This window comes from Canis lupus, chromosome 38 (genome assembly GCF_048164855.1).
Source record: "Canis lupus baileyi chromosome 38, mCanLup2.hap1, whole genome shotgun sequence".
Lineage (NCBI taxonomy): Eukaryota > Metazoa > Chordata > Mammalia > Carnivora > Canidae > Canis > Canis lupus.
Genome location: NC_132875.1, coordinates 12,797,870 through 12,824,588, shown reverse-complemented (window position 1 = coordinate 12,824,588; position 26,719 = coordinate 12,797,870). Strand labels below are relative to the sequence as shown.

The 26,719-nt window shown below is 37.1% G+C and overlaps 1 protein-coding gene across 1 annotated transcript in view; it reads right to left on the bottom strand.

Annotated features, from left to right (window-relative positions):
- Window positions 1-26,719, bottom strand: part of USH2A (usherin) — a 691,295-nt gene that overhangs the window by 91,531 nt on the left and 573,045 nt on the right. Inside the window, exons 58-60 of the mRNA XM_072814508.1 lie at window positions 20,205-20,363; window positions 18,532-18,694; window positions 6,906-7,260 (exon numbers count right to left, since the gene is read on the bottom strand). Of these exons, the coding sequence (XP_072670609.1) occupies window positions 6,906-7,260; window positions 18,532-18,694; window positions 20,205-20,363 (677 nt within the window). The remainder of the gene's footprint in view (window positions 1-6,905; window positions 7,261-18,531; window positions 18,695-20,204; window positions 20,364-26,719) is intronic.

The window sequence follows — 26,719 nt, the reverse complement described above, 5'->3', positions numbered from 1 at the left end:
ATGCAATTCCCTCTCTATTTAGTAGGTTATATTACAGCCGTTACAGTGGTCACTTGTCCTGAACAGCTGCTGAATTTCACTTTGATCGGCTGTGAACCATAAAAAAATTGGTCATCTGTGTATGATTTCCCCCTCACCCATAAGCCCTTGCAGAGCTCAGGATATGATCTCTTGGCCGTAATAGGGTACTTGAGGGGAAGCCATCTTGTCCCAGGTAGTGGCTACTTCCCACTTGTGACAAGAGCACAGTAGTTCAATTAACTCCTGCCCTTCACTGCCATTTACAGCTTGCTGTCTCTGCTAAATGGCATATATCCTGAATTTATGGCCTGGGCCTGTTACGGTGTGGACAAGTTCATTTAACTTTTCATATATGTATTTAACAAGGTTCTGTGGAATTCTTAGGTGTCTTTACCCTTCAGTTAAAGATGAAAACGAACAACATACTGGAATGAAAGGGTGAATGGCCTCCTCACCAACTGCCCCTCATATACTGATAGCCTGCTCTTTGGCACAGGTCAAGTAGGCTGATGCCAGTTTGAGTCTGTGGGACGTGTGAAATGTGTTTGCATGTGTGTGTGTGTCTGTTATCAAAAGACCTCATGTTTTGCTGACAGGATTCCAGATCAGGAATGGGCAGGGTCCATTGAGCAACATGGTAGGTAAATAAAACTGCATCTAGAGAGGGAATCTAATGAGGATTCTTAGAGGGACAAGACTGAGATATTATGGTAGAAGGAGAAATGGGTCAGTGCCAAACCTTAGAGACATAAAAAGCATGCTCTTGCTCCAGGTGACTTAGACAAGAAATAGAGACCAATCTAATCCTTGAGACATTACCTGGAAGTAAATTAAGAAACACTTAAATTTGCAAGCTCTGAATTTTGTTGCAAGTGAGGAATACTTAAAATATGTAAAACACAAAGTTTTTCATTTATGACCAAAGTAGTACAGTGGCTTTATACGAATCAAAACTTTTCCTACTTCTGTTTCATTTCTTCCCGCTTCTGTTCATCCTAAAAGTAGGACTTCTCAAGTTTTACATCCTATCTACATTGCCATTTACAGTTGCTAAAGTACTCTGCATGTGCATTAATTTAGCTAGCCCTTGCAACAGCCTTGCGAGTTAAGTAACATTTTAGTTCAAATCTGATGATTAAGGAGGAGGACAGATCTATTTGAAGTGTAAGATGATCATTTGAGGAGGAAGAATGTGCGTGAAGAAATGTGGTCTGCAAGCAGAAGGATGCAAGATATACTTTAGAAGTAGTATCAGTAGGATTTAGTGAAAATTGGACACAGAAGTAAGGAAGGGGGAGAACTCAAAGATTATCTGGCTTGAGCAACCAGAAAGAGGATGGATCCCTTTAGTTATGTAACAGGGTGTGTTAGGGAATAATAAGTACAGCTTAGAAAAAATAGGCGATACAGAACTCTACTGGAACTGCTGGACATACCTCTGCAGGACTTACGGAAAGACAATCAGCCTCACATCTTCAATCAAGCCCACCTTCCACTGAAGATCTATATAAAACAAATTCTATAAGAGAAGATCCAGGTTCATGACCAGCAAGTTGAAGAAGGAAATTCAGTAGAGAAGCATCCCCGGGTTATTTCCTTACTACATGGGAAGAAGGAATGGGGATAGGCCACACCCCTCTCTCAAGGCATATGAGGGATATCCAAGAGAACAACTTGAAGGAATTGAGGGTGTCTGCAAGAAAGGGGAGATGGACAATCTTCTCTTTTCATGAGGCTTACTACAGAGCGGAAGAGACTCAGGATGATTTTGATGCAGCCACTAGTGTGGAGAAGCATCTTCTGAGATTCCTATGGGATGCCAGGATTTGGGGATCATGGCTTAACACAGAAGCTGTTTCCTGCTTCGTATTCAATGAATTCTGAGGTTGTGAGGCTGGCTGAGTCTCACCCAGCATGGCAGGTCAAGTATAGAAGATGGGGTTGGATGAACTGTACTTTCCCTATTTGGCAGAATGAGTTTTCCCCAGGCTTGGAGGATGCCAAGAAAAGGATGAGTTTGTTTGTATGTTTGTTTGTTTTAATGTGATGGGCCTAGTATCAGCTGACTGCTCAGGAGATGGGAACCACAATGTAAAAGAGGCTGTGGGGTGAATCTCTGGGGGCAGTTATGGTGCAAGAAAGTAGCCAGAGAGTATGTTGCCTGCATCAGAGAAGGTGAATCATGGAGTTTCCCATGCCAGATCTCCATATAACCCCACAGGAAACAGTGGCAGATGGAGAAGAACAAGATTCATGAGTAAGGCTCTGCTCCCTTTTGTCTGATTCTCTCTTTTCTCCCACACTCTTGGGGACATTAGCAAGAGAAGAGGGAACTCAAGAAGAGGGAAGAAAATAAACAAAATAAACATGTCCTTTCTTTTCTACTGCAGATCTCAACACAGTCAGGCTTCAGAATAGATTTTTTTTTTCTTAACACCTGAAATGAGTCCTGATTATCAACACTGGCCTTCTCACTGAATGTGACTGGAAAACCATAGGACTCATCCTGAAAAGTAGTGATGATTGAGCAAGGGAGTTCTGGAGGAAGCTTGTTGGAATAAAGTGGTTAGAGAAAAATAAAGCTCTAAGAAGTACTTATATGAAGCTGAAGAAGACTTAAGTGGTTTGCGTGTCCCGTAATATTGAGCACAAAGCAGATCCCTGATATATACCTGTGATTGGTATTGTATTGTTAGAAAAATGGGATAAAGGTAACACAAGGCTCATAAATGAAAAGTTAATGCCAGACCAAAGACATCATTAGAACACAACAAAATGGGTCACACTAGTAAGTGCTCATTGTTTTGTGTGACATTTACCCACCCCTACTTTATAATTTTATGTAATGAATGAATAATACAGTTACATTATAAAATGTGAACATCTCAGCTCATAAAACTGATATAAAAAGTACAGTAATTGTTTTTATTACCAAATTTTTCTTCATTTTGGAAAGATAGTCACCAAAGGAGTCCTTCTAGATATGTAGATCTCCTAGAGCATTTCTATTGTGTTATAAATAAGGGGAGAAAAGGCTAAGAAACATCAGATTTTAAGAGCTACAATTAATTAAGATCATATGTAAGAAGCAATGATATTTTACATTACACTAAGCCAAAAATACATGGGATTAAAAGCCAATTAATCAATTTACTCACAAACTCTCCATCATATGGCAATTATGAAGCAAGCATCTCCTTCCCCCCACTTATCTGCTTAACGGTAAAGAGCTTTGAGACAACCACAAGAGAAAATTTTGAATACTTCTTCCTTGACTTTGGGCAAGGAAGTTTGGCAATGAAAATCTAGAAACTAGAGTTTGTAGGTCTGGATTTTATTTCCATATTGGAAGCCAACTTTTAGTGACCCATCTAATTTGCTTACCCCTCAGCACCGTATGCTTGATTCTACACAGAGAGTGAAGTACCATCTATCTTTCAGGGTACTGGGCAAAGGTATGATCTGGGCTTGATGTTTCATAACCCTGCGGGGTAAGCAGGGATATACTGAGAGCACAGACTAACAGGTAAACCACCTTTGCCTTTAAATCCCAAGTTATTTCTGCCAGTGCGATGGCAGGTGCCAGTGAGGAAAAGCAAACAAATCTGAATGGTGGCAGCAGTATCGCCAACCTCGCCAGGAGCGTTCCCTGTAAATACCACCATGGAACTCTTGCATGCCAAGCAAGGCTAAATACAGTTTCTCTCCTGACACTGCACAATTCATCACAGAGCTAATTGGGAAGGGAGTTTAAGGACTTCTACTTAAAGCTTGTTTTCAGGAGTGGAGAGTATTGGTCTGAAGAGACCCTAGGAATCTAGATATCTCTCTCTTCCCCTTCGAAGAACCTACTTGGGCCCAAAGGGAGATGAAACTTTTCATGAGGTTGGGAGAGAAGCTGGTGATACATTAAAACCCACGCTCTTTCCATTTCTTCTCTCCTGCTGCCTCTACTGCTGCTGCTGCTGCTCCTGCCAACACATATGCTCTCCACCCCCATGGAGGGCCCCCATTGCCATTTCTCCATCCATTGCCACCATCAAGAGGATTCATGCATCCATTGCACCTGTTTTATGTGGCTCTCCCAGCAACGTCCACCTGTCTATAAACAACTCTGGGGGGACGTTGGGACAAGCCAGGGATGGCACTACACTGCAGGCAATTTATTGGTGGCCCCTCATGCAGAGATAGGATCCCAATAAACAGGAGACTAAATGAGACTATTTAGTGATACCTCTTGCAAGTCTGTGGATTAAATTGTAATCTTTCAATTGTAGGGATGGATTCTGAGCCTCACCAATTAATTGAAAATGTAGTTCCTTTGCCCTGGAGAATTTTAGCCAAAGTGGTCAGTGAAACAAAAACTTGCAACATTTCCTAGGGCAAACACAGACATGGAAAATGACAGTAAAGATGTTTAGCTCATATAAGGAGTTAGAGAAATACTAAGTAGAGCCAGGAAGACAGAGAGAAAGAGAGAGAGAGAGAGAGAGAGAGAGAGATTTAAAAGGGAATCATTAGAACATGAGCAGCAGAAACTCAGAAGCAAAGAAACTCAGAAATCTGAAATGCTCCGCAGTAATAATCTGTGCCTCAGACTTGATTACTCAACTTCCCCTCAGTCTCTGCTCTGCCCAGGGGCCCAGTCTCATGGTAGCCTTCAACAACACAGTTGACCGTGGTATTGAGTATTGGCATACTGAATATAGTGCTCAATGACTATTTGCCAAATTGGATTGAATTGTCAATAATCTGTTCTCGACCCTGAAGGTTCATTGCTCTGGTTTAGAGAAGTCATGCTGTTCTGAACAGGAAGGGATGTACTTAAGTGACAAGAGGAAGGATTTGGGTAGGATAAAAGAAACATCCTTCTCTGATGGTGAGAAATTGGAATTAAATGGTAGTACCCTTTTCTTCAATATCTTAAAAAAAAAAGGCTCGAACACATTCTCTTGGGACATAGAAATGTATGAAACTCAAAGACAATGGTTTGTTTTTTCTGATTCTTTCTTTCAAAGCTGGCAGCCCATAAAGAGTCAGGAGACCACGAGGGCAGGAGACCACCTTGGAAATCTGGCCCACTAACCATGTCTGAACACTGCCCCGACTGCTCTACAGAAGTCCTTGATTGCTTAAAAACCTCAAATGGGGACTTTCCTCATGACTAATGAAATCTTTTCTTGGGATTCTCTAGGCCAGAGATCCAGGTTTGGAGATGGGGGTACTTTGAACATGCACACAGATTCAAACATTAAAAAATAGGTTGCAGAAATATTACTCTTTCCTGATCATTCTCTTTAGCATTACACAGGGCTTACTCTTCAGAAAATGGAAGAGCACAGAAACACTGGGCTGCCAGGTGGAAGCTATGTTGCCAGGACCCTTGTACCAAGGGCTATGTGATGTGAAAAGCTTGGGGCCATAGGTCTTCCTCTTTTTCAGGAACTTTTTTAGTGTGATAAAAACAGAACCTGGTGGATTAAATATAGGACATAGTTCATTGTATACTTTAAATCTTTCATTGTGAGATGAAGGAATGATTTGGAGGGTATTCCACAAGGGAATTCCAATAGAATTGTTTTGGGAGGTTAGATGTTTAGGCTCAGGTCTCTGAAAGTCATACTGTGAAATCAGAGGCTTAATTCTTGCAGTATTGGTGCCTTCAATAAAAATATATTTAAATTAAAGTATCTCATTTAGAATGCTCTTGTCAAAGGTTTTTCAGCATTTTTTAGTTTATTTTTCAGTATTTTGCTTTCAGGTGAAGTTTAGAACAAGAATTCCAAGGATATGGTGAGAAGTCATAGATTTCTCCACGGATCACATATCAACTAAAAAAGATCCAGTCTTAAGAGCACTGCTTCTAATGCTTTTAGTGAAGGCTCTAGGAAGATGTAATATGAAAGATAATTAAAGATAAGTAAATGTCACATAAAAATATACCAATTTTGAATTCTAAATAAAATAAAAGTTTATTTAATAATATCTCCTTAATTCACAGACTGCTTATTTTTTAGTCATGTGAAAAAAATTGAACATAAGGATAGGGAGAAAATACTCTACTTTAAACTATTCATTTGCAATCATTCTTTTGGATTTTCACTAAAGTATTTTTGCCAAGTATTATTTAGATATTTTGATAAATGCTATACTCTGTAGGATAAACTTCAGGTATATTGGCATGCCTAGATTGGCAACATAGAAATGTATTCTCATGTTTGCAGTATTATAAAAGAGAAAGCTCCCTGATAGAAGAATCACCCTGTTTCCATATATCTCCTATAGAACATCAGGCTATGCCAGGTATAAAGAAAGTTCTCAGAAGATACTAAGTGAACTCAGTTAAATTGTGTTATGGGTCAGAGCTGATCAGCCCAGAAAAATCACTACTAAGTTATAGTGCATGTGGTATCTACATATTATCCAGATAGATCTAGAAGTTTAACTTTCTTTTTTCTCAAAAAGCCAATAATACCACATCTATCTATATCTGATCTGAGTCTGTATCTATATCTGTATCTGTATCTACATCTGAATCTGCATCTATATCTGTCTAATTTTATCTGTGCTTCATCCCCATGAGGTATACAGAGACATATTTAGTATCCCCATTTCATGGATTTAGAAATCAGGCAAAGAGAGATTCACTTTCTTGCTTGAGGTAATACAAATTAATTGTGGCCTGCAAACTAGTCTCCAATATCTCTTATACTCAGTTCAGCATCTTCCCCATGAGTACATTCCTCTTTTTCACATGTGAAATATTTTAATATATTTAAACTGTAACTGAAGAATAACGATAAGCTGGATAAAAAAAAAAATCCATGTCAACATATTAACCAGATAATCTAGGTGTCTGCTATTCTTTTTTTCTAAGTTCTTACCATCACGGTGAAAGCGTGCACAGTAGAGATGTTAACTGTTGAATCATCTGGTCTCTCTCGGTAGACCACGTGGTACTGGGAGATAATGCCATTGGGAGATTCTGGCTTTGTCCAGTTCAGCAGAACTGAATGAGCACTGGTGGCTTGCACCCAAGGTGCTGGCAAATCTTGAGGTGGGGCTTCCAGGGTCCTTGCTGATGACCACAGACTCTCCACTGAGCCTCTGGAGTTGTGGGCTCTCACCCGGTATTCATAGAGCGTGAATGGTATCAGAGTATCTGAGGCATCTGTGAATTCAAGGGCTCCTTCCGACCAGACAAACAAAAGGGACTCCTCTTCAATGCCAGCAGGACGCCTGAAAGGAAACCAGGAAGGCAATCAGGGACAGCTGCACACTTCAAAAGAAGGTTTGCACATAAGAAATTGCTTTTCGGGAAAATTTGTTATCAATTCAGCTGTCCCTTTCTGTTGTCATAATAAGACCAGAGAGAAGAGTACATGAGAGATCCTGACTCAGTATCATTTTTTTAAGAGTAGGTTTTATATATATATGTATATATTATATATATATATTATATATAAATATATTTATATATTTATATATATTTGGTTTTATATATATTTAGCTAATCATAAAGAATGTTCATATTTCATAGAAGACATGGAAACCACAGTAGAAATAAAAACATTTAGACAGTGCAACACCACCCATAATTACATTTTATTGTATACCTTAGAAGTTTTTCCTTAACAAAATTGCACATGCAATATGCAGAAACACACACATTATTTAAAAACTTTAAAAAATCAGAAGCACATATGTGAGCACTATTACCACATTTAAAAATATTTCTGGATCTTTCTATGTTTATGAATATGCATGCAAGTGTATACATGTGCACATGCATTACATTGCACAATTTTATTTTTTGCACAACTGGAAATTACACTATACAGAATTATTGGAAGTTGATATTATTGGGAATTCTTACTGTTCTAGGGTAGATGGATTGTAGTAAGTATTCCAATTTGTCTCCCTCTATCCATGTCTATTGCTAATGTGCTCCCATATTCACTCTGAACTTGGCCATATGATTCTCACTGGTCAACAGGACAGTAGGAAATGAATGCAGAGTCTTGCAAAATGTTTGCACATTGAGGCTGACCCTCTCACTGCTCCTGGAACCACAAGATCTTTGTGCGATAAAGCCCTGACTAGCATACTGAAGGGTGAGGAATGATGACGCGAAGCCCATGGTTCTTATTCTCTTTTACCTTACACAATGTCATTTTGCCTCTGCTTCCAGGATATTTAAAAAATGTTTTAAATTCACATCCTGCAAGTCATGCATTTTCTCATCCTCTGAATTTTCTCTTCTTTAATTAAGCTATAACCCTTCCAAGTAAGGGCCATTCTTTCTTGTATTCATCAATATACCTTTATCGAGCACTTAATAAGCACTTCGCATTATACTAGGAGCAGAGGTACACATTCCTTCTCTAAAGGAACTCATGGCTGAATGGAGAAGATAGAGCTAAATGCAAATTAATGAAAAAAACCCTGATAAATTATATAATATGAATTTGCTCTAGACATCTTAAAAAGCAAAAGTCAAATTCCTTTTAGATGTGTTCTCCAAGACCTAGTAAAATGCAGAGTATGCTAAAAAAATTCTTTCAAATACCTGAGAAAAGGATTGTTTAGTCTTATCTGTAGATTTGACTGATATAAAAACTAAGGCCCACACATGCTCTTTTGGTACTCAATATATAGAGCATTAAGCATTTGAGCAAGAGAGATAGAATTGTCAGTTGTTAGTACGGCCCCAAATACTTGCTGTTTCACTTGGAACAGTTATTTGCTCATCTGGATATAAAACCATGATGCAAAAAATAAAAAAATTAAAAAAACTAAAAAAAAAAATCTGATAAGATGAAGACCTGACCAGAAGGGGGAGTTCCTGAGGAATCGTGGTTGGTCTATTTCTATATTCCCAGCATCTGAGGCCAGTAAATTCAGTAACTATTTGAACAAATGGCCAAAAGACATGTAATTCCATGGCTTTTCTGCATTTTTGCCTCATTTCTATGAACTCTTTTTATATACTAGAGTAGTATTCTATGTTGGGGAAGAATGTACTCAAGAGATGACCCTCTCCTATTTAGCTTCTCCTCTGTGCTTGAGAGACACTGATGGATAAAGCGGTATTTTCCAGGCCGTTAGGAGTATTTAATGAACATACTCTTCAGATGCCAGGATAGTCACATGCTGCCATATGAGATTAACCATCAAAATGGAAAGGGTTATTAAGGCAAAGTAAATGACAGTACCTCTCATAAAAAAGGCAGGGTATTTAAAATCTTTGGCTTTGGGAATTTGATGATCCTCAAGTTGATAAATCACAATGACCTAAGCATGAGCAATGACAAACCTCCTGCTGGAGACTATAGAGGCTTCATAGATACCTCTCGGTGACCTGCAATTACGTTTCGGCAACCCACCTCATTATTCCTTGCTACCATGCGTGGGCCAGATTCTGCACTCAGTGTAGGTTTGCAGGGTTTGGCCTTTGTGCTTGCTGCAGATACGAGGTACCAGGTGTGTCATTGGGAGGGATCCATTCTAATGAGGACCACAGGGCTCACAGCCAAGGACTCCTCTCAGTGAGTTTTTAAAAGGTATTTGCAAGGAACATAATACAGCAAACAAACAAAAACTTCTATGGGGAAATAAAATTGTCTGTTTTGTCTGGCTTCGACCTTTCTATGAAAATTCAATTAATTTTTATTAAACTCTCCTGAATTCCCACATTGAGGGGTAGCCGTGGTTGTGACATTCTTTTAAAAATTGCCCGAAAGCATGCATTTTAAAAATCTGTGCAATACTATGTCAGCTTCAAAGTTTCTCTACCAAAACAATTAAAGGATGCAGGCTGGTTAAGTATTTATTGCCACCATTGAATACTCAATAAATTAATATTATGTTGAGATGAATGCTCCATCTATGATGTTAAAAATAGAATATCTTTAGGTCTGAATAAACTTTGAACTGAAGAGTTTAAGTAGATCACACTTATTCCTAATTTATTTAAGATTTAGGCTTCAACTGTTCATTTAACTGGAAGCGCTGCCTCCTGAACAGTCTGTGTTTAGGGAAACCACATTGTCAGTTCTCTCTGAATAGCTAAATGATTATTCTATGCTTAAACTCATCTGGGAGATACTTTGATAATGCCCCTTTCCAACTAGAGTTAATTTAATGTTGCTTAACACTAAGAAGAAAACAAAGATAAGTATTAAACCTAGGAACCATAAAAAGAGATTCATATTCATGTTTTCTTACTGTAGTATAACCTTAAAAAATCTCCCTACCCCTTTATTCCCTGCAACAATTCTCGGCACTTGTCTTCAGAAACAATCAGAGCAAAATCCAATAACTCAGTTCATTTCCCCTAGCAATTTCAGATTATGAAACTGCCACCTTCACCTTATGAAGAATAATAAGGATACTAATTTAAATATAAAACCCAAAATACCTGTAGTCCAAGGAGATAGGTTGTAGGTCTAGGCCTACAACCACCTGATTAGATGACCTTGGACAAAACTCATCTGTGTTCTCTAGTTTCCATTTCACTTTGTAAATTGGAGTTAATAACCTTATAGGGTATAATGTCCCAGCATTTTTGAAAAAATTATATCAAATTATGCATGTGAAAGTCACTGGGTTAAATGTAACACATGATACAAAGTTATCATAGAAATGGCACCCAAAGCTGCATTTAGGAAGACAAATCCAGCAGTCATATAAAGGCTGCCTGGAATGGGAATGACAACAGGTAGTCAGTCACACAGTCAAGAGGTCATCTCAACAGACCACGTAAGAATAAAGATACATCCTGAACTACAGTTGGTGGTAGAGGAAATGCAAACACAGGTGATTCACAAAATGCCACGTGCAGGTTGAACCACCCAGCTTCGTGGAATGAGTAGATACTGTGATGTTGGCGGAGGAGATGTCAAAGATAAACCAAAAATGTTAAGACTTAATCCCATTTAAAATGGTAGTGATTTGCCGTGCAACTAGCCTATGCTTACCACTCCAGCGTCACGTTCCCGATATCTATTCCATTTTACATTCCAGTCATAATCAAATGCTTGCCTATAGTTCCCTTCTGTTCCATGATGGTTCATGCTTCCATGACTTTGATCGGTCTTCTATGTGCTGTCTTTTTTTCTATTGATTCACTTGTCACACTCTATCGTAATATATTTTCTTTCTTTTCTATCTCCTATACCATACCACAAGCCCCTTGAAGGTGAAGACTCTCTCTTACTTACCTATATATTCTCAGCCCCTAGGGAAGCATGACACACTATAATCAACAATAAATACTGTGTAAGCAATGACGGGATGACAGACTGGTTGACAAGTACAGACCAAAATTCTCTGAAACCTGGTTAACAAGAAAAATGTGCCCATTATTAAGTTGTTGTCTCTGAGCAATAAAGCTTTCCTTCTGTATCTGGCTTTATGGTGGTGGAGCTGGGACTCTGCAGTGGCATTTCTGCTTTACAGGCTGAGTCCATGTTGAGCTGCCAATAGGAGGCGCCAGAGGGAGCTCAGAAAGCTGAAAGGAAAAAGGACCTGGTGTCTTACTCTTTGCTTCCTTTTTGCTTGCTGTTTATGTAAGCATCTCTCCAGCCAGGAGTTTTCACCCTGAAAGTAACAAATCCTCCCTCCTTACGAGAAGTTTGAGTATGAAATTTTAACAAGACTTCGAAAAACTAGCTTTATCTCGTGCCTTCTCCCCGCGCACCTGCATCAGCTGGAAGCTGCCTCCTCCTCAGGTGTCTGGGTCCCAGCATAGGGGGGTGGCAGGTGTGCTCCCCTCTAGTTACTGAGTTTTAAGAATTCTAGCTGCCTCAGTTCCAAGGGCAGTAGCTGTTTCCAGCAGTTGCCACCTGCATGATGTCTTAGAGTTCACTTTTTATCCTTCCAGTTACCTAGTTAACAAATTTACAACTAGTAAACAATTACGTATGTTAAATTCTTTCAGTTAAAAATAACTTGTGATTTCTCTTTCCCAAGCAGAACTTGCTACAGAGAGTGATGATGATGTTCACATAAAGAGAGGAATAGGAAAATCATAAACAGGGCAAGGATTGATTTGCAGCTTGACTACCTGAATTTACTATTTTGTCTTTATCACACCTCATTATACTTTCATTGTGAAAAATAATTAGAAAATATGGATGAGCAAAAACACAAGTACAGGCAGTCCCCAAGTTATGATGGCTCAACTTGTAATTTTTTGACATTATCGTGATGTGGAAGTGATATGTATTCAGTGGACATTGTACTTCAAAATTCTGAATTCTGATCTTTTCTCAGGAAAGCGGTATTGTGTATAATACTCTTTTAGAATTCGGAGCAGTGGCAGCAAGTGGCAGCCACATGATCACAGGGTAAACAGCTGACACACTTACAACCCTTCTGTACACATACAACCATTTTGGCTTATGCTTTTAGTACCGTGTTCAATAAAGAGATGTTCAACACTTCTTTTTATTGAACAAGCATAAACTAGAATGTATTGTAAAATTATAAAATTTATAAAAATATTATCAAATAAAAACTAACACAGAACATTATTTGTGTTAGATGATTTTGCCCAACTGTAGGCCTAATGTAAGTGTTCTGAACACCTCTAAAATAGGCTAGGCTAAGCTATGATGTTTGGTGTATGAGGTGTATTTTTTTTTTTTATGATTTTATTTAATTGAGAGAAAGAGTGAGAATGTGAGCAGGGGAGGAGCAGAGGGAGAAGGACAAGCTGACTCCACTGAGTGTGGAGTCTGACAACGGACTTGATCTCATGACCCTGGGATTATGACCTGAGCTGAAGTCAAAAGTCCAACGCTCAACCAACTGAGCCATGCAAGAGTCCCGATATGTTAGGTGTATTAAATACATTTTTGACTTCTATTATTTTCAACTTACGATGGGTTTATTGGGATGTAACCCCTTAGTAAGTTGAGGAAGATCTGTATTTAAAAGGATCATATTTAACTGATCTCTGGGAAATAAGCATTGTTAAGTTTTTTTTGTTGTTTCCAGATACTATTAATGGACATATAAATGTAAAGAAATATTCTATATATATAAAGAAAAACAGAATCATCCTAGGCACACTGTTGTACAATCTGCTGCTTTTATGATCATGAATCTTTTTTCTTGTCCTTAAATATTTTTAACTGCCAGATTTGTCTTCCTAAAGCATAATACATCTTTATTGTACATCTAGGATGACTTCCTACTTTAATCATGCTTGATGTTTAACACAGGACTTTCACATGCATTATTTCATTTAATTCTTACAAAATTCTAGGAGGTTATTCTTTATGTTTCTTAACCTAACTTTACATAGAAATGAAGCTTGGGGAATATAATGACTTCCCCAAGGTCACATAACTAGTAAGTGTTGAACCCAGTGCTTGGAAGCCGTATCTTTTTTCTACAAATGCCATGTTCTGTCTACTTAATCACATTGCTTCTCTATTTTATCCTGAACTTGGAATGGCTCACATTGCCTCCAAATAAAAAATCTAAACTCCTTAGCCTGGTATTTCAAGTCTTCTAAAATCCACTGTCAAGCTGATTGTCGAAATTTCCCCTACAAATAACAAAGGCTCCAGCCAAACTTGACCGTTTCTTGAACACTATGCCTTCAGAGTTGGGAATTTTGTTCATTCTATTAATTTTATTCACCTGAGATATCTTTGTCATTAGGCTCTCCTTATTAAAATCCTGTCTACTATAAATGAAACAATACAAAATCCTGAAATGGATCAGATGATACAGAGGAATTTTATATAGGTGGCATTTCAAATCAGTGAATTATAAAATAATGTTTACAAACTATTTTTTAAAAAAATAAATGCATAGATTTCTTGTCTCATTCTTTAAAAGAAAATCAAGTCCATATTCAGATATAAGGGGTAGAACCCATAAAATTGTTGGAAGAAATAATTGATGTGTTATTTAACATGATCATTAAAGGGGGAATTTCCTTACTTTATAAAGAGCATAAAGAAATGAATTAGAAATAATCCAAAAGAAAACAGCCTAAGGATATATAATATTTATATACACACACAAATAGCAAGCAAATATTTAAAATAAATGAACAATTTCATTTGTAATGACCAAAATTTTAATCAAAATAATAATAGGTATTTAAAATATTGAATTGGCAGATTTGAAAAACTGATAAAACTCCTTATTTACAGGAGTTTTTAGAATTAGAAATTCTTATAAAACATTTTTAGAAAGCAACTAAGCAATATCTAGGAATTTAAAATGTACAAAATTTTAACCTGCACTTCTAGTACTAAGAGTAATCCCATCGCATGCTCATTGCAAAGGTGGTTTTTTTTGAGAGTTACCATTGTAATGAAAACTTGGAAATCACTTATTTTGCTATCTGTAGGGGACTAGTTAAATAATATTGACATACATCCATATAATATAATATAGTTGAGTCATTAAAATAAATGAGGTATGTGCTTGTGTGTGTGTGTGTGTGTGTGTGGTGTGTGTACGTCCAAATGCCCAAGGAAAATTGGAGAACAGCATGAACAATATGATTCCTTTTATGTAAGGGAAACTATATAAAAGCAGAAATATTATATATATTAAAATTAACAGTAGTTACTTTTATTGATGGAAATTTTATATGCCTTGGATAAGTCATAAAGAAAGGATATATAACCTTTGTAATATTCTGTCCCATTTAAACTTTTTTCCATCAAAAGTATTTCTAAAAATAGTCACTAAATTTTTATATTGTAAAGCCAAGCCCCAAGGTATCAGCTTCATCCATGAATAAATGAAGTCTCTTCCATAAATATTCCAGACAAAAAAGAGTCCTTCTTCCCTGTAAACCTTCTGCCAAATATTAATATTTTTCATATTATACTTCTCTTTTTTGGTTTATCTGCTTAGTTTGACTTTTATTTCCTATTATAGTAAAGGTCCTTGTAATAGGACTCAGATCTCACAGTAGATATGAACATTATCTATCTATCTATCTATCTATTGAACTATCGTCTATTGATCACCTATCTGCCTATCTCCATATCTATCTTTCCACACAACAGGAATTGATTGTTTAAAAATTCCTTCACTTTTGAGTCAATGCCCTCTTTTCTTACTTTACTCAATCGGCTTGATTTTCCATTCTAGAAGATTATTACTTGTGGTTCCCTGCTTGGAATATTCTCCCATTTCAACCAACCATCCAAACCATCTCAGATTTTACCCTTCAAAATCTTACTTTTTAAATATTCAGAGTTCATTATTCTACTTTTAAGGTGTTTAGAAGGTGTTTGAATATATATTTTTCTTACGGCACATCGATCAGTCTTTGTATTTATTTTGTCTCTATTAAAATGGTGGGAGTTCATTTCATTAAGTGTTTTGTAAGGTCCTAAGAAAAAAATATTTGGTGAATTTTGTGTTAGAAGTCGGATTTTGCGGAGGGATCTCGCCATTTACAAAGTTATAGATATAAGATGGAGAATACTGAAAAATTGTTATTATAATATCCAAATGTGCTATGAGGAGAAAGCAAATGCCCAAGATGGCCTTGTCTATACTCCATGGATAAACAGGTTGCACAACACTAGCATCAATGTTGTCCCTATTGTCAGAAACGTCTTTTGTAACTCCTCACCTTAGTGATCAAAGTAGCCTAGATCAAATAACCAAGTAACAGGTAAACAGAACAGAAGCAATCGCATTAATAATCACATCCTTCCTAGATTATTGTGTTTTGTTTTGTAAAGTCATCAACACCCCTTTATCTGCGCAGACGCTTTTCTAGAGGATGGTTTCTAGAGGCAGTCTTTAAACAATGGAAGGAAATTACTGAAGAGAAGTGATTTAGGGGGTTAGAGGGAGCAGAGTGACAGGTATTTTCAAAATGGCATTGGCAAGTTGGCTTCCTGCAATTTAATGAAACTATCTGCCTAGGCCAAACCCCGTCTTTGGTTTGAGCTAAGTGTATTTCCTTTGGTGGCGATACAAGAAAGAGGAGGCAAATGATGAAGCAGGAATTACATGCCATAACCTCCCCAGAAATACGGCAGGCTCGTGGCCATAACTGTACAAGGGGCTCCATGTAGTCCCAGAATGAAAAAGAACTATGTGTCTACATTCTATTTCTGTCCTTACAAATTTCTGATTTTTTTTTTGCAGCTATCTAAGAAAAATTTGATATTGTTGTTGTCTAAGCACATTTAAACTTCAGCTGAAATAACCGCCAAGTGATTCATGCCTATGTAGGTGAATATAACGATTGTATCTGGAGCCCCAGTGCGCCATTTTCATTTCACTTTAAATAAAAAACAAAATGTATCTATGTCAGTCAGTGCCCTTCTGCTGTACTCAGAGGTATCAAACAGGCTACAATTATGATTGTGAAGTGATTGTGTCACATTGGAGGAAGGTTTATTGCTTTTGAGTCTGCTAGGCAGTAACACATTCTGTTTCATATTACTCTTTATATCATTGTTTGGCTGTGACTAGAATAATCAAATGCCATCAAATGCTGTCAAATTCAATTTACAGTATTTTTCATTGAAGCGGGCTTTCTGCATTATATTTCCTGTTTTCCCTCTCTATAGCTGCCATGGAATAGTCACTGTAATCATGAGCTTTATTTACAAAACCAACAGACTGAAGCCACGTCCTGCTCTATAACAGATACTTTATTTCCCTTTATTCAGAATAGGAATTTGATGTGCTTTTCTCATACAATTAGCATTAAGTAGATGAAAGAAAACTATTCCAAGAGGATAGGCATTTTAGAGCTTGCACTAATGTGCTTAGCGTAAAATGTAAATTCGCATTAGCCATTTTTTACGTGTTCATGTGTATTTGAATCAGAAATATTATTCTTCAAATTAATGTTTGCTGAGAAAGAATTGGGCTGGCTCCTTTTTGGCCACGTCATTTACATAACCAGAAATGCAATAATACTTTCTCCTTTCATAATTTTCCTACAGACCCTTACTTGTCACAGAAGATTGACCTGAATCAAGGGGTTTCAATACCTGAAGTTGCAGGAGGATCCTGAACTAAGTTTCTCGACATATTTAGGGCACAGGACCAAGCAAGTGAAGGTGTGAGGCAGCTGGAGAGACTAACAAACCATGTACCAATAGGGGTGAGAGTCTGAGCAAGAATGTGTTGTTCTCTGTTTGCTTAATGTAAATACATTCCTTTTGGAATGGGGTTTTCAATCTGCAAATCCCTTAAATCTGGGGTCATCTTCCCTAGTGTCTTTCCTGTCTTAGACGTTTATGGCCTGGAGGTCTGTGCCTCCCCCATCCCCAATTCGTATGGCGAATTCTAATCCCCCAAGGTGATGGGATTGGGAGATGAGTCATCTGGGAGGTGACTGGGATGGGAGTATGGAGCCTTCATAATGGGACCAGTGCCCTCCTAAAAGAGACCCTTGGAGGTCCCTGGTTGCTTCTTCCAGTGAGGACATGGTGAAATGACAGCTGTCTGTGAACCAGGAAGGGAGCTGTCACCAAACATGGAATCTGTCAGCACCTTCATTTTGTATTTTCCCAACTTCCAGAGAAATAATATGTGTTGTTTATGAACCACCTGGTCTATGCCATCTTTGTTATAGTGGCTGGAGGGACTAGGACAGACAGCATGCTCTCAGCCAACAGGTGCTTTGCCTCCTTGATGCTCTGTTTTACTTTTTGCCTTCCCTTCTCTGTCTTCCTCTTTCTCCCCCTTCCCCAGGGTTCTTCTTTCTCCCCTTCCCGTTCTCTCTTCTTCCTCTGTTTCCTCTCCTAGTTATTCATTATCTATTTAAAGAAGATGTTAAAACTTTGTCCGTGTGGATCAGGTGAAGACTGGATCAGGGAGCCCAATACCCTTCATCCCCAAAATGCCCATGGTCCCCCTGTCTCTCTGTCTCTCCCTGCTCACTCTCTCACCCTCTTCTTTCCCTCTACTCTCTCTTTCCTTCTTTTCTTCATTTTAAGGGGATACACTTCACAAATTCAGCACATGATGGTGAAAAGACGCTGTCCTGCCATCTATCGTATTCCCAGTGCCATCCAGCCAGCTGAGTGGAAACTCCTTCTGGCAGAAGGGGAAGTGCAGAGGAGAGCCATTCTTTCTGCACATGGAAAGCACCCTGTTTTTTGAGGATAAAAAATATTCCCACGCTGCACATAATAGGTGATGGGAAATATTAGAATTCTCATTGCAGACTGCATTCCTCCTCTGGAATGGCTATGCTTTCCTGGTCAGTGAGTCTCTAGAAGACTACTCTACAACTTAATCAGAGTTATGGCTATGTGCATTGTGAGGTCTCACTTTTCAAGCAGGGCTCAGACAAAAATGTTACATGGTAGGGATTTTTTCTCCCTGGATCACATGTAGAAGCTTCCAGTACCAATCTTAGACCCTCGTAGATGCTCCAAAAAGCATGAATTCCCATTTATTCCCTTACAGAAATATAATATGTATTTGATTTTTTAGTCCTGGAATAGCACATATATTAAAATAATTTAAAATAACAGTAATAGTCAGTGTTACCTGTGAAGAAAGTAGCTGGTGATGACTCCATTTGGCTTTTTAGGCGGCATCCATTTAACCTCTATGCAAGCTGACCCCAGGGCCTTAAGAACCGGGGAATTGAGATCCACTGGGGCTGCTTCAGATGTTTTGACAAACGTTCTACTGCTAACGCCACAACTTCCTTGGAAAAAAAAAAATCGAGTCCTTTAGTAATTCGTCAAGCAGGAAAAAGAGTTACATATGCATATAGAAGGGTAAGGAGATCATGGAAATCATTTTAGCTGAACTTTTGTATATGACCCTTATACACTTATTTTAGACTAGTACTATAAATCTCTATATAATTTGAATATATTTATATGTATATATTTTATGTTATATATATGTATTTTATGTGTATTTAAATAGGGAATCACTTTTGGAAAATGCATTAAGTAACCACAAATTTATAGAGGCATAGACAAGAATGCTTATGCTGGTCTGAACTGTGGTTTCTCTAGTTTATTACAGTCATTCTAGCCAGAAAGTGATAATGTACTTGAATATTATAAGTGTGTGTGTGACCTGCACATCTGGTATATTCTTAATAATATTTTTCCCAATATTTTAAAATAATGACCCTCTTCCAAAATGTAGGATCAATTAATTTGAAGAACATGGTATCAAAAAAAAAAAAAAAAAAAAAAAAGAACATGGTATCTCCATAGCATAGTTTTAGAGACATAGAGATGCAACAGTTGATTTTGCATTAAAATAAAGAAAACACTGGTTTAAAACTGTTTGTATGTTGATTAGCAGAAGACTGGATCTGATAGAGCAGTATCCTTCAAAACAAAATGCCTTGGTTTGGTTTGTAGAAGAGAAGTCGGCAAACTGACTCACAATTTCGGAGATGAGGCAAAGCAAGATCACAGACCCATCATTCTAATCAACTCCTTGGGTACTGATTCTCATTTCTAGACAGAAGTTGCTAAGCACAAGTAAAGTAGGAATTCCTACCACTCGAGTATGAGATTGGGACATTTCTTTAATTTCAGGTGGAGCAACATGTTTTATACACCAATATGAGTTCCATCTTTTCTTCTCTTACTAATATATGATGTAACATTTGGAGGGATGAAGGGACTGAGGGGAGGCTCCTTAAGACCACATGGATGGATGATGATTTCATAGACCACTAGCCTATGCCATGAAACTCAGGGCGATAGTCTGCATATATGAGATAGAGTTCAGGGAAGCACAGTGAAATACATAAGATTCATTCGAGTGTAACTCAACTTCTAAATAATGCCTCCTCTCACCCCCAAAGAAAACTTAAATAAACAAAAGTGAGTACCTTTTTGTGAAATTTACATAATACCTATTTTGCTTTATATTACCAATGATTCCTTCATGTGATCTAGGTGTTTTTCTTTTAAAGGGCCTTATAAAGCAAGACTTTGCAAAACCACCATTTTAATATATTTAAATATTCATGATTGAATGTGCAGAAATGCATAATGCTTCACTCAATGCCAGGGTCTGATTTTTCTGGGTAAACAGTCCAGTACAAATAAGAAATGAAATGTTAGTCTTTGTATTTGAATCGCAAATCTATTCCTTTTTGATGAATTTTTTCATGAAATATTTTTTCTTTTTTTTTTTTTTTTTTTTTAATAAAAGCCCGGGACAAGTGTCTGAAAGACTTTCACCATTTTGACATGCTTGTATCCTTATCTCATATTGTGTGAATGGAGCCAAATTTTCCAGAAGGATGGATTGATGATGACCAACAGAGGAGGTCAGAGGCGCTACACTTCCAGCATTGAGTAAGACATTGTACTCCACAGGCATTTTGGGGATGAGGATCCCTTTAAAGAGAGAGAAAAAAAATATGTATTCTATACAGAATGGTCAACAATTTTTTTTCTTTTAAAACAATTATCTTTAACATTTTATAACTTAAAGGTATATTATTAACGATATGGAAATTAATGACTGCATGAATGTATATTCCAAAAGTAAAAAATGTGTATCACCCATTTTTAAAAACAAATAGAGTACATATAATAGTCCTATTCAAAGGTATACTCTATGGGCAAATAAAAATGAAGGCACATTTCACTTCTTAAAAAATACAAGGCAATTAGAAATGGTGTCATATATTTTTGCTAGGCTTACTTACTCTTAAAGTACATAAAAAAAAGCCCTCACCAGTTTTGCTTGTGACAATAATTTTTCTGTAGGCATTGTGTATGCATCCAGCCTGACACAGATCCTTGACATAATAGCCCATAAAGTATCCAAATCATAGTCTACCTAGAGAATTCCCAGTGCATTAATTATTGAGTTAGGACAGTCCACTCTGTCAGGGAGACTTATGGACCTAAATACATATGAAATTTGGGTTCAAAACTGTCATTTTTCACAATGCTTCCTACAGAAAGAAGGTCTTGTCAGTTTACCCTCTTCACAATCTATTCATATAATTAAATGCCTGTAAGTTTTATTTGGTCATGAACAACATGTACATTTTTTTCAAGGAGAGTATATGAGCCTTGAATGAAGAATATAATGGAATTTCTCATGAGATTTTCTCATTGATCTGATAGCTTATAACATTTGTGGGTTTAATTACTTACCTTTGTAGTACTTAAATAAGGTTATCTTTGCTACAGAAACAATGAAATCTACAGCACAGGACTCAATACCCCTTGAGAAATGAGATCTAAAAAATGAAATGAACGTTTGCTTTTTGCAGATGTAGCCCCAATTGTATAAGGGGTAGAAGAGCCAGTACAAACCAGAGATGCTCGGGGTTTTGTGTAGGATGGATGAAAATGAGTCTCTGAAGGATGTATTGATCATAGTCAGAAGGACTGATCAATTGTTTCCTTTGGAAAGATGCTAGATTGTGCTGAGCCCAGACTGAGAATTTTTATTTTAAATTAGAGCATCCTAGTTAAATTATCTGTTGCATTTGTCCTAATGGTTTAAATTATTGCTCCTCTACCGTTGATTACTAGATTCCTATCTCCTGCTTTATATCTCTCTTGCATTCCAGACTTCTATTTTCGGGAGCCTACTTCCCAGAGACCTTAATCTCAATGGGTCCAAAGCATAATCACTATATTTTCCACTCCCAATCCTGTTCTTATTCTTGGGTTTCCTTATGCCAGAGGTCTTACAATAAACCCTTATGGTAAGACTTTTAGAGTAGACCCTGCTGTCTTTACTCTGCATGGTTGCAGCAATAAACCGAACAAGAATAGCCATTTCATTGCATTCCAATTGCATGCAGGACAGCATACGTTATCGAATACAATACAGTGTCAACTTCATATAGCGAGGGAGTCTGTTCTCCTCCCCAGTGTAGTTCCAGCAAATACATTTTAGCACAAAGTTGCAGCTCAATAAATGTTGGTTGTTCGAGTGAATGAATGAAATCTCAGGACAATATTGTAAAGCAAATGTTTTTACTTTTTTTTTTTTTAAGATGAGAAAACTAAGCAACGTGTTCCAGATTGCACATTGATTACTTGGCTCAGTCCGACTTGAACTCAGGCCCATTTAATACCAAAACTTCTCTCTCTGTATTTACTCTTTTTCTTCATAATGGAGACTAAAATTAGGACAACGGGAAAAAATGAGAGGATAATTTTGAGACAATATGAGTAGCCAGGCAGAACAGGTATTGGACACTGATTAGAGGGGAAAAAAGGGATGGAAAAAATTAGAATTCCCACTGATGGAACAAAATTATAGGTGAGTATTTGAAGTTCTGAAAGACAGGTTTTCGATACAGAAATACACATAACTCTACATGCGTGTGGATTTGTGTCAAAGTATTTTCAAAGACAAGGACAGACATGGTACCTTTTCCTGGAAAGCCAGTTTAACCTAAAATTTGGGAAGTGCATGGCTTCCTTGCCTGACCAAAGGAAACCAGCAGAATCCCACGTTTTCTTGTTTACAAAAATTTGGTATGGGTTTTTCTTCCTAAAAAGCCCCAGACTGGAAAATTATATGGGTACTGAGTGATCAGAACATTCACTAGTCAGTTATTTGAACTCTGTGGTTACCTTAGAACTAATTATATGACAGCAGAAGTTTATGCTGACATGATCAGTGTGTTGAACAAGTACAAGTCCTATTCATGATGCAATTGAAACACCATTTAATTTTAGTTGCTCACTATTGCTTTAAAATGGATTAATTATGGGAAATCTTCTGCAGACACGGGATGAAAATTTGACTAGGCTCACATTTCTGCTGAATCTCAGGTAATAGACATTTCTATGTTATTTTTTTTTTCATGAAGAAAAAAAGATGTCATGACAAAGATTAATGCCTAGAAAATGTAAATAAATTTATTTTTCTCTTAAATGGCATGGTGAATGCACATAATGGGCCGATTGAGAAGATATTCTTTGAGGCCTAATTCTCAACTGTAAGACAAAACTGGGAATGGTTTGCTGCTCCCAACAAGGCAGCCATAACTAAAATGAAGTTTGAGAGTTGGATGAAGAGCGTTGATTATAGGGACCCTTTGAGACTCTCAGTCCATTAATGGGTAAGGAAGACCTATGTACTATGTTAGAGATAAAACAAAGAGCAGTATAATCAGACCTTTTTTTCCCTCACTAAAAATGTTCTTTGGAGATTGTTGTTCGAGGTAGTAAAAGAGATGGAAGAGTGGATCAGGGATTTTCTCAGTTTGTAGTTTGACCTTTCAGCAGGAAGATATGCTTATGGAAATTTCCATCCAGAGTATCTTGGATGGAAAGTATTTCACCTCCTATTTTGGGCATTTCTCCTGATTGTTAACCTGACATAGTCTGTAAAGCGGTGGTGGAAAAAAAGGTTGCTGTTTGTACCCACATATTTATAACAAAATGAAGACAAAAAAATTTTCCTGGACATTAAACCCGTTATTGGGGTCAGCTTTCTCCAGAGCTACCTAATAGCCTGAAATATAACAGCATATCATTCTTTGTCCAAGGAGATTAGTAAAAAAAGAAATTCCCCTAATGATAAATTATGAAATACATTATTATTTGGATGAAGACAAACACATTGGAATACAATGGCAAATTTGTATGAATTTTTAAGATAAAAAGCAAGACCTTCAAGAAATTGCAAGCAGATGGTGATCGCTTTAGGCTGTTTCTAGACCTCCTGGGATTGCATGTTTACTCTGTCATCTCTGTTCCCAGGGTAGATCTTATAGAAAAGTTCGACAAACACACATTTGGAAAATATTCTATCATTCTTGTTGAACTAGACAAACCACAGCATGGAATCAGGAAGATCAAGTCCCATCTCTGCCCTTATTTGTTTCTGGTAAATTACCTAGCCTCTACGAACACCAGTCTCTTCATCTGTAAAATGATGATACTAATAGCCACCTCATAAAGAGCTATAAGGATTAAATTAGAAAATGCATGTAAAACATTTTAGCATACTCCTGCGACATAGAAAGTGCTGAATCAATGATAGACATCTCAGCAAAACAAAATGAAATGGAACAAAATGGAAAAAAAAAAAAACAACAACAACCCACAAGTATGACTCTGTTTTATATGCCCTCAAACACTTAGAACCTACCTCTTAAGTAAAGTTTCTATTCCACTTACAAATAAATGTTATATTCATTTAAGTAAATCTCTTTGTAACAATATTTTATCTAGTTTTGTTTTCTTTGCATATTTGGATATGATCAAGTTGTATTCCTATGAAGATATTTTTTCATTCCTAGCAGTATCTTAGAAATAGTCTTCCCTTCAATAGGTCTGAGGTTGCACTTAACTATATGTCTCCAGTCTGTACCTACTAGTCTGCTTCCAGTAACTTCTCAGCTTAGAAGGACAGGGCCCCTGGGGGGGTCAGGGAACAAAACTGTGCTTCCATGACATTTTAAATATAGACATAATATTAATTTCTGTTTAAACATGGCTAGTAAAGGCACGAACCTGGAAGATGTATTTTTCACGTCTTGGTTAATTGGAAACAAATGTCCTTTACATATACCTGTGAGGTGTTGAAACAGAAAATGCTCCTTGAAGCTGTGAGCATGTCAAACACTGACATGTATTTAGGAAAGAGGGCCCCTCCACTGTCATAATTTACAGGACTGTGACATGAAAGCCTCCTGTGTTCCTGCGAACCCTATACCATCTGCAATGAGTCTGAAACAACCTAGCCCCCTGGTATTCTGATGACTAAATGAAATGAAATGGGCATATTTGTTAAAGTCAGCTGGGAAGCCACACGACTTGGTTAGTTCCCGAGTTCATAAATTTATGTCAGAGCAAGAGGAGCAGTGGAAGCTCAAGTGAACCAATTTACCCTAAGTGCAAATGGCAGTTTTGTTATTTGGTGTCAAAGTTACCAGTCCCACAATGACAAGCTGCCATAACACATTTTCTTGTTCACTAAAGAACAAGGATTTCGTTGGTTAATATTCCTTGCAATGCTCCTTTTCATAATTTACAACAACTAGATGCTGATAGGTTATTTAACATTTATGAAGTTAAGATGTAATCAGAAAAACCCTGATTATCTTTACAAATAAAAAAGTTAAATTATTCAACTTTTTTTTTTCTCTGTGGCTTCATTTCACAGCAGGTGCATACTTTACAATGGGACAAGTCAATCAAATAATCCTTTTTTAAAATCTTTTTTTAGGAGCTGGAGCAGGAACAATTCTAAGAGGAAAACTATTAATTCGGTTTGATAGCTGCATTTGCTTCAAAACACTGGTTGCACTTAATGTAATGCTTTGAACAAATCAGCCTAAATTCTTCATTGTATAGGTAGGCATATCTTGGTTATGCCCCTTCGAGGGTCTGGAAGTGAGACAAGACTCTGTTAAACACACATCCATACTAACTATATGGAAATTTTACATAAGTTTGTAAATGATAACTATCATTTATGCCTTTTCTATCCTAATAGTAGGGTTCATGACAGGAAGGACAATGTCTCATTCTTCTTTATAACTCTCAGAGTGTCTAGCATTATGCCTTGCCCAAGTGGGGCTCAGCAAATATTTTCATGTTCGTTAAAATGAATAGATGATTCAATATGCCCAAAGGCTAATGAATTATATCTCATGAAATTTTAAGCTACAAATAAAACAATCCTACTGGGTTAGTGGATGGGCTGCTCTTGAAATACGTTGTCCTTATTCATATTTGCTATATTTATAGCAAAATTATTTTTTAGCTTCTGAACTGGATCATAGTAGAACTTAGAAAAAAATCATTTGCTTTCTGCCCTGTTTAGGTAGAAAAATAGTGAGAAAATAGCAGTGATTTTGACCATAGAATTTGGTGTCAGATCCATTGTGGGCTGGCTCAAACACTTTTGTGATAAATAACCTAGGCAAGATAACTAAATGACATTTAAATTGACTTGTTCTCGTTCGTATAATGGGCAAAACAATAGGACATACTAAGTTAGGTTGTTAAAAGCATTAAAAGAGATACATATTAATCTCTTAGAAAAAGGCCCAATACATAGCAGAACTCAATAAAATAAGAAATTCATTAAACAACAGAAGCAAAGGCAACAAAATCAAAAATTGACAAATGGGACACATCAAACTAAAAAGATTCTGTGCAGGGAAGGAAACCATCAAAATGAAAGGCAACTATGGAATGGGAGAAGCTATTTGCAAACCATCTATCTAATAAGGGGCTAACATCCAAAATATACAAGAGACTCATACAATTCAACAGCAAAAAAAAAAAAAAAATGACCCAATTAAGAAATGGACTAATGCTATAGATATTTTTCCCCCCAAAAAAGATAGACAAATGGTTAACAGATACATGAAAATGTGCTCAACATCCTTAATCATCAAGGAAATGCAAATCAAAAACGATAGTAAGATATCACCTCTGACCTGTTAGGATGACTATTATCAAAGAGACAAGAGATCACAAATACTGGTGAGGATGCAGAGAAAAGGGAACGTTTGTACACTGTTGGTGGGAATTCAAATTCATATATCCAGTGCCAGTTTACTATGGAAAACAGTACAGAGGTTCCTCAATAAATTAAAAATAGAACTACTATATGGCCCAGAAAACCTACTTCTGAGTATATATCCAAAGGAAATGAGATCATGATCTCACAGCTATCTATACTCCCATGTTCACTGAAACAATATTCACAATAGCCAAAGTATGGAAACAACTCAAGTGCCCACCAATGGTTGAAT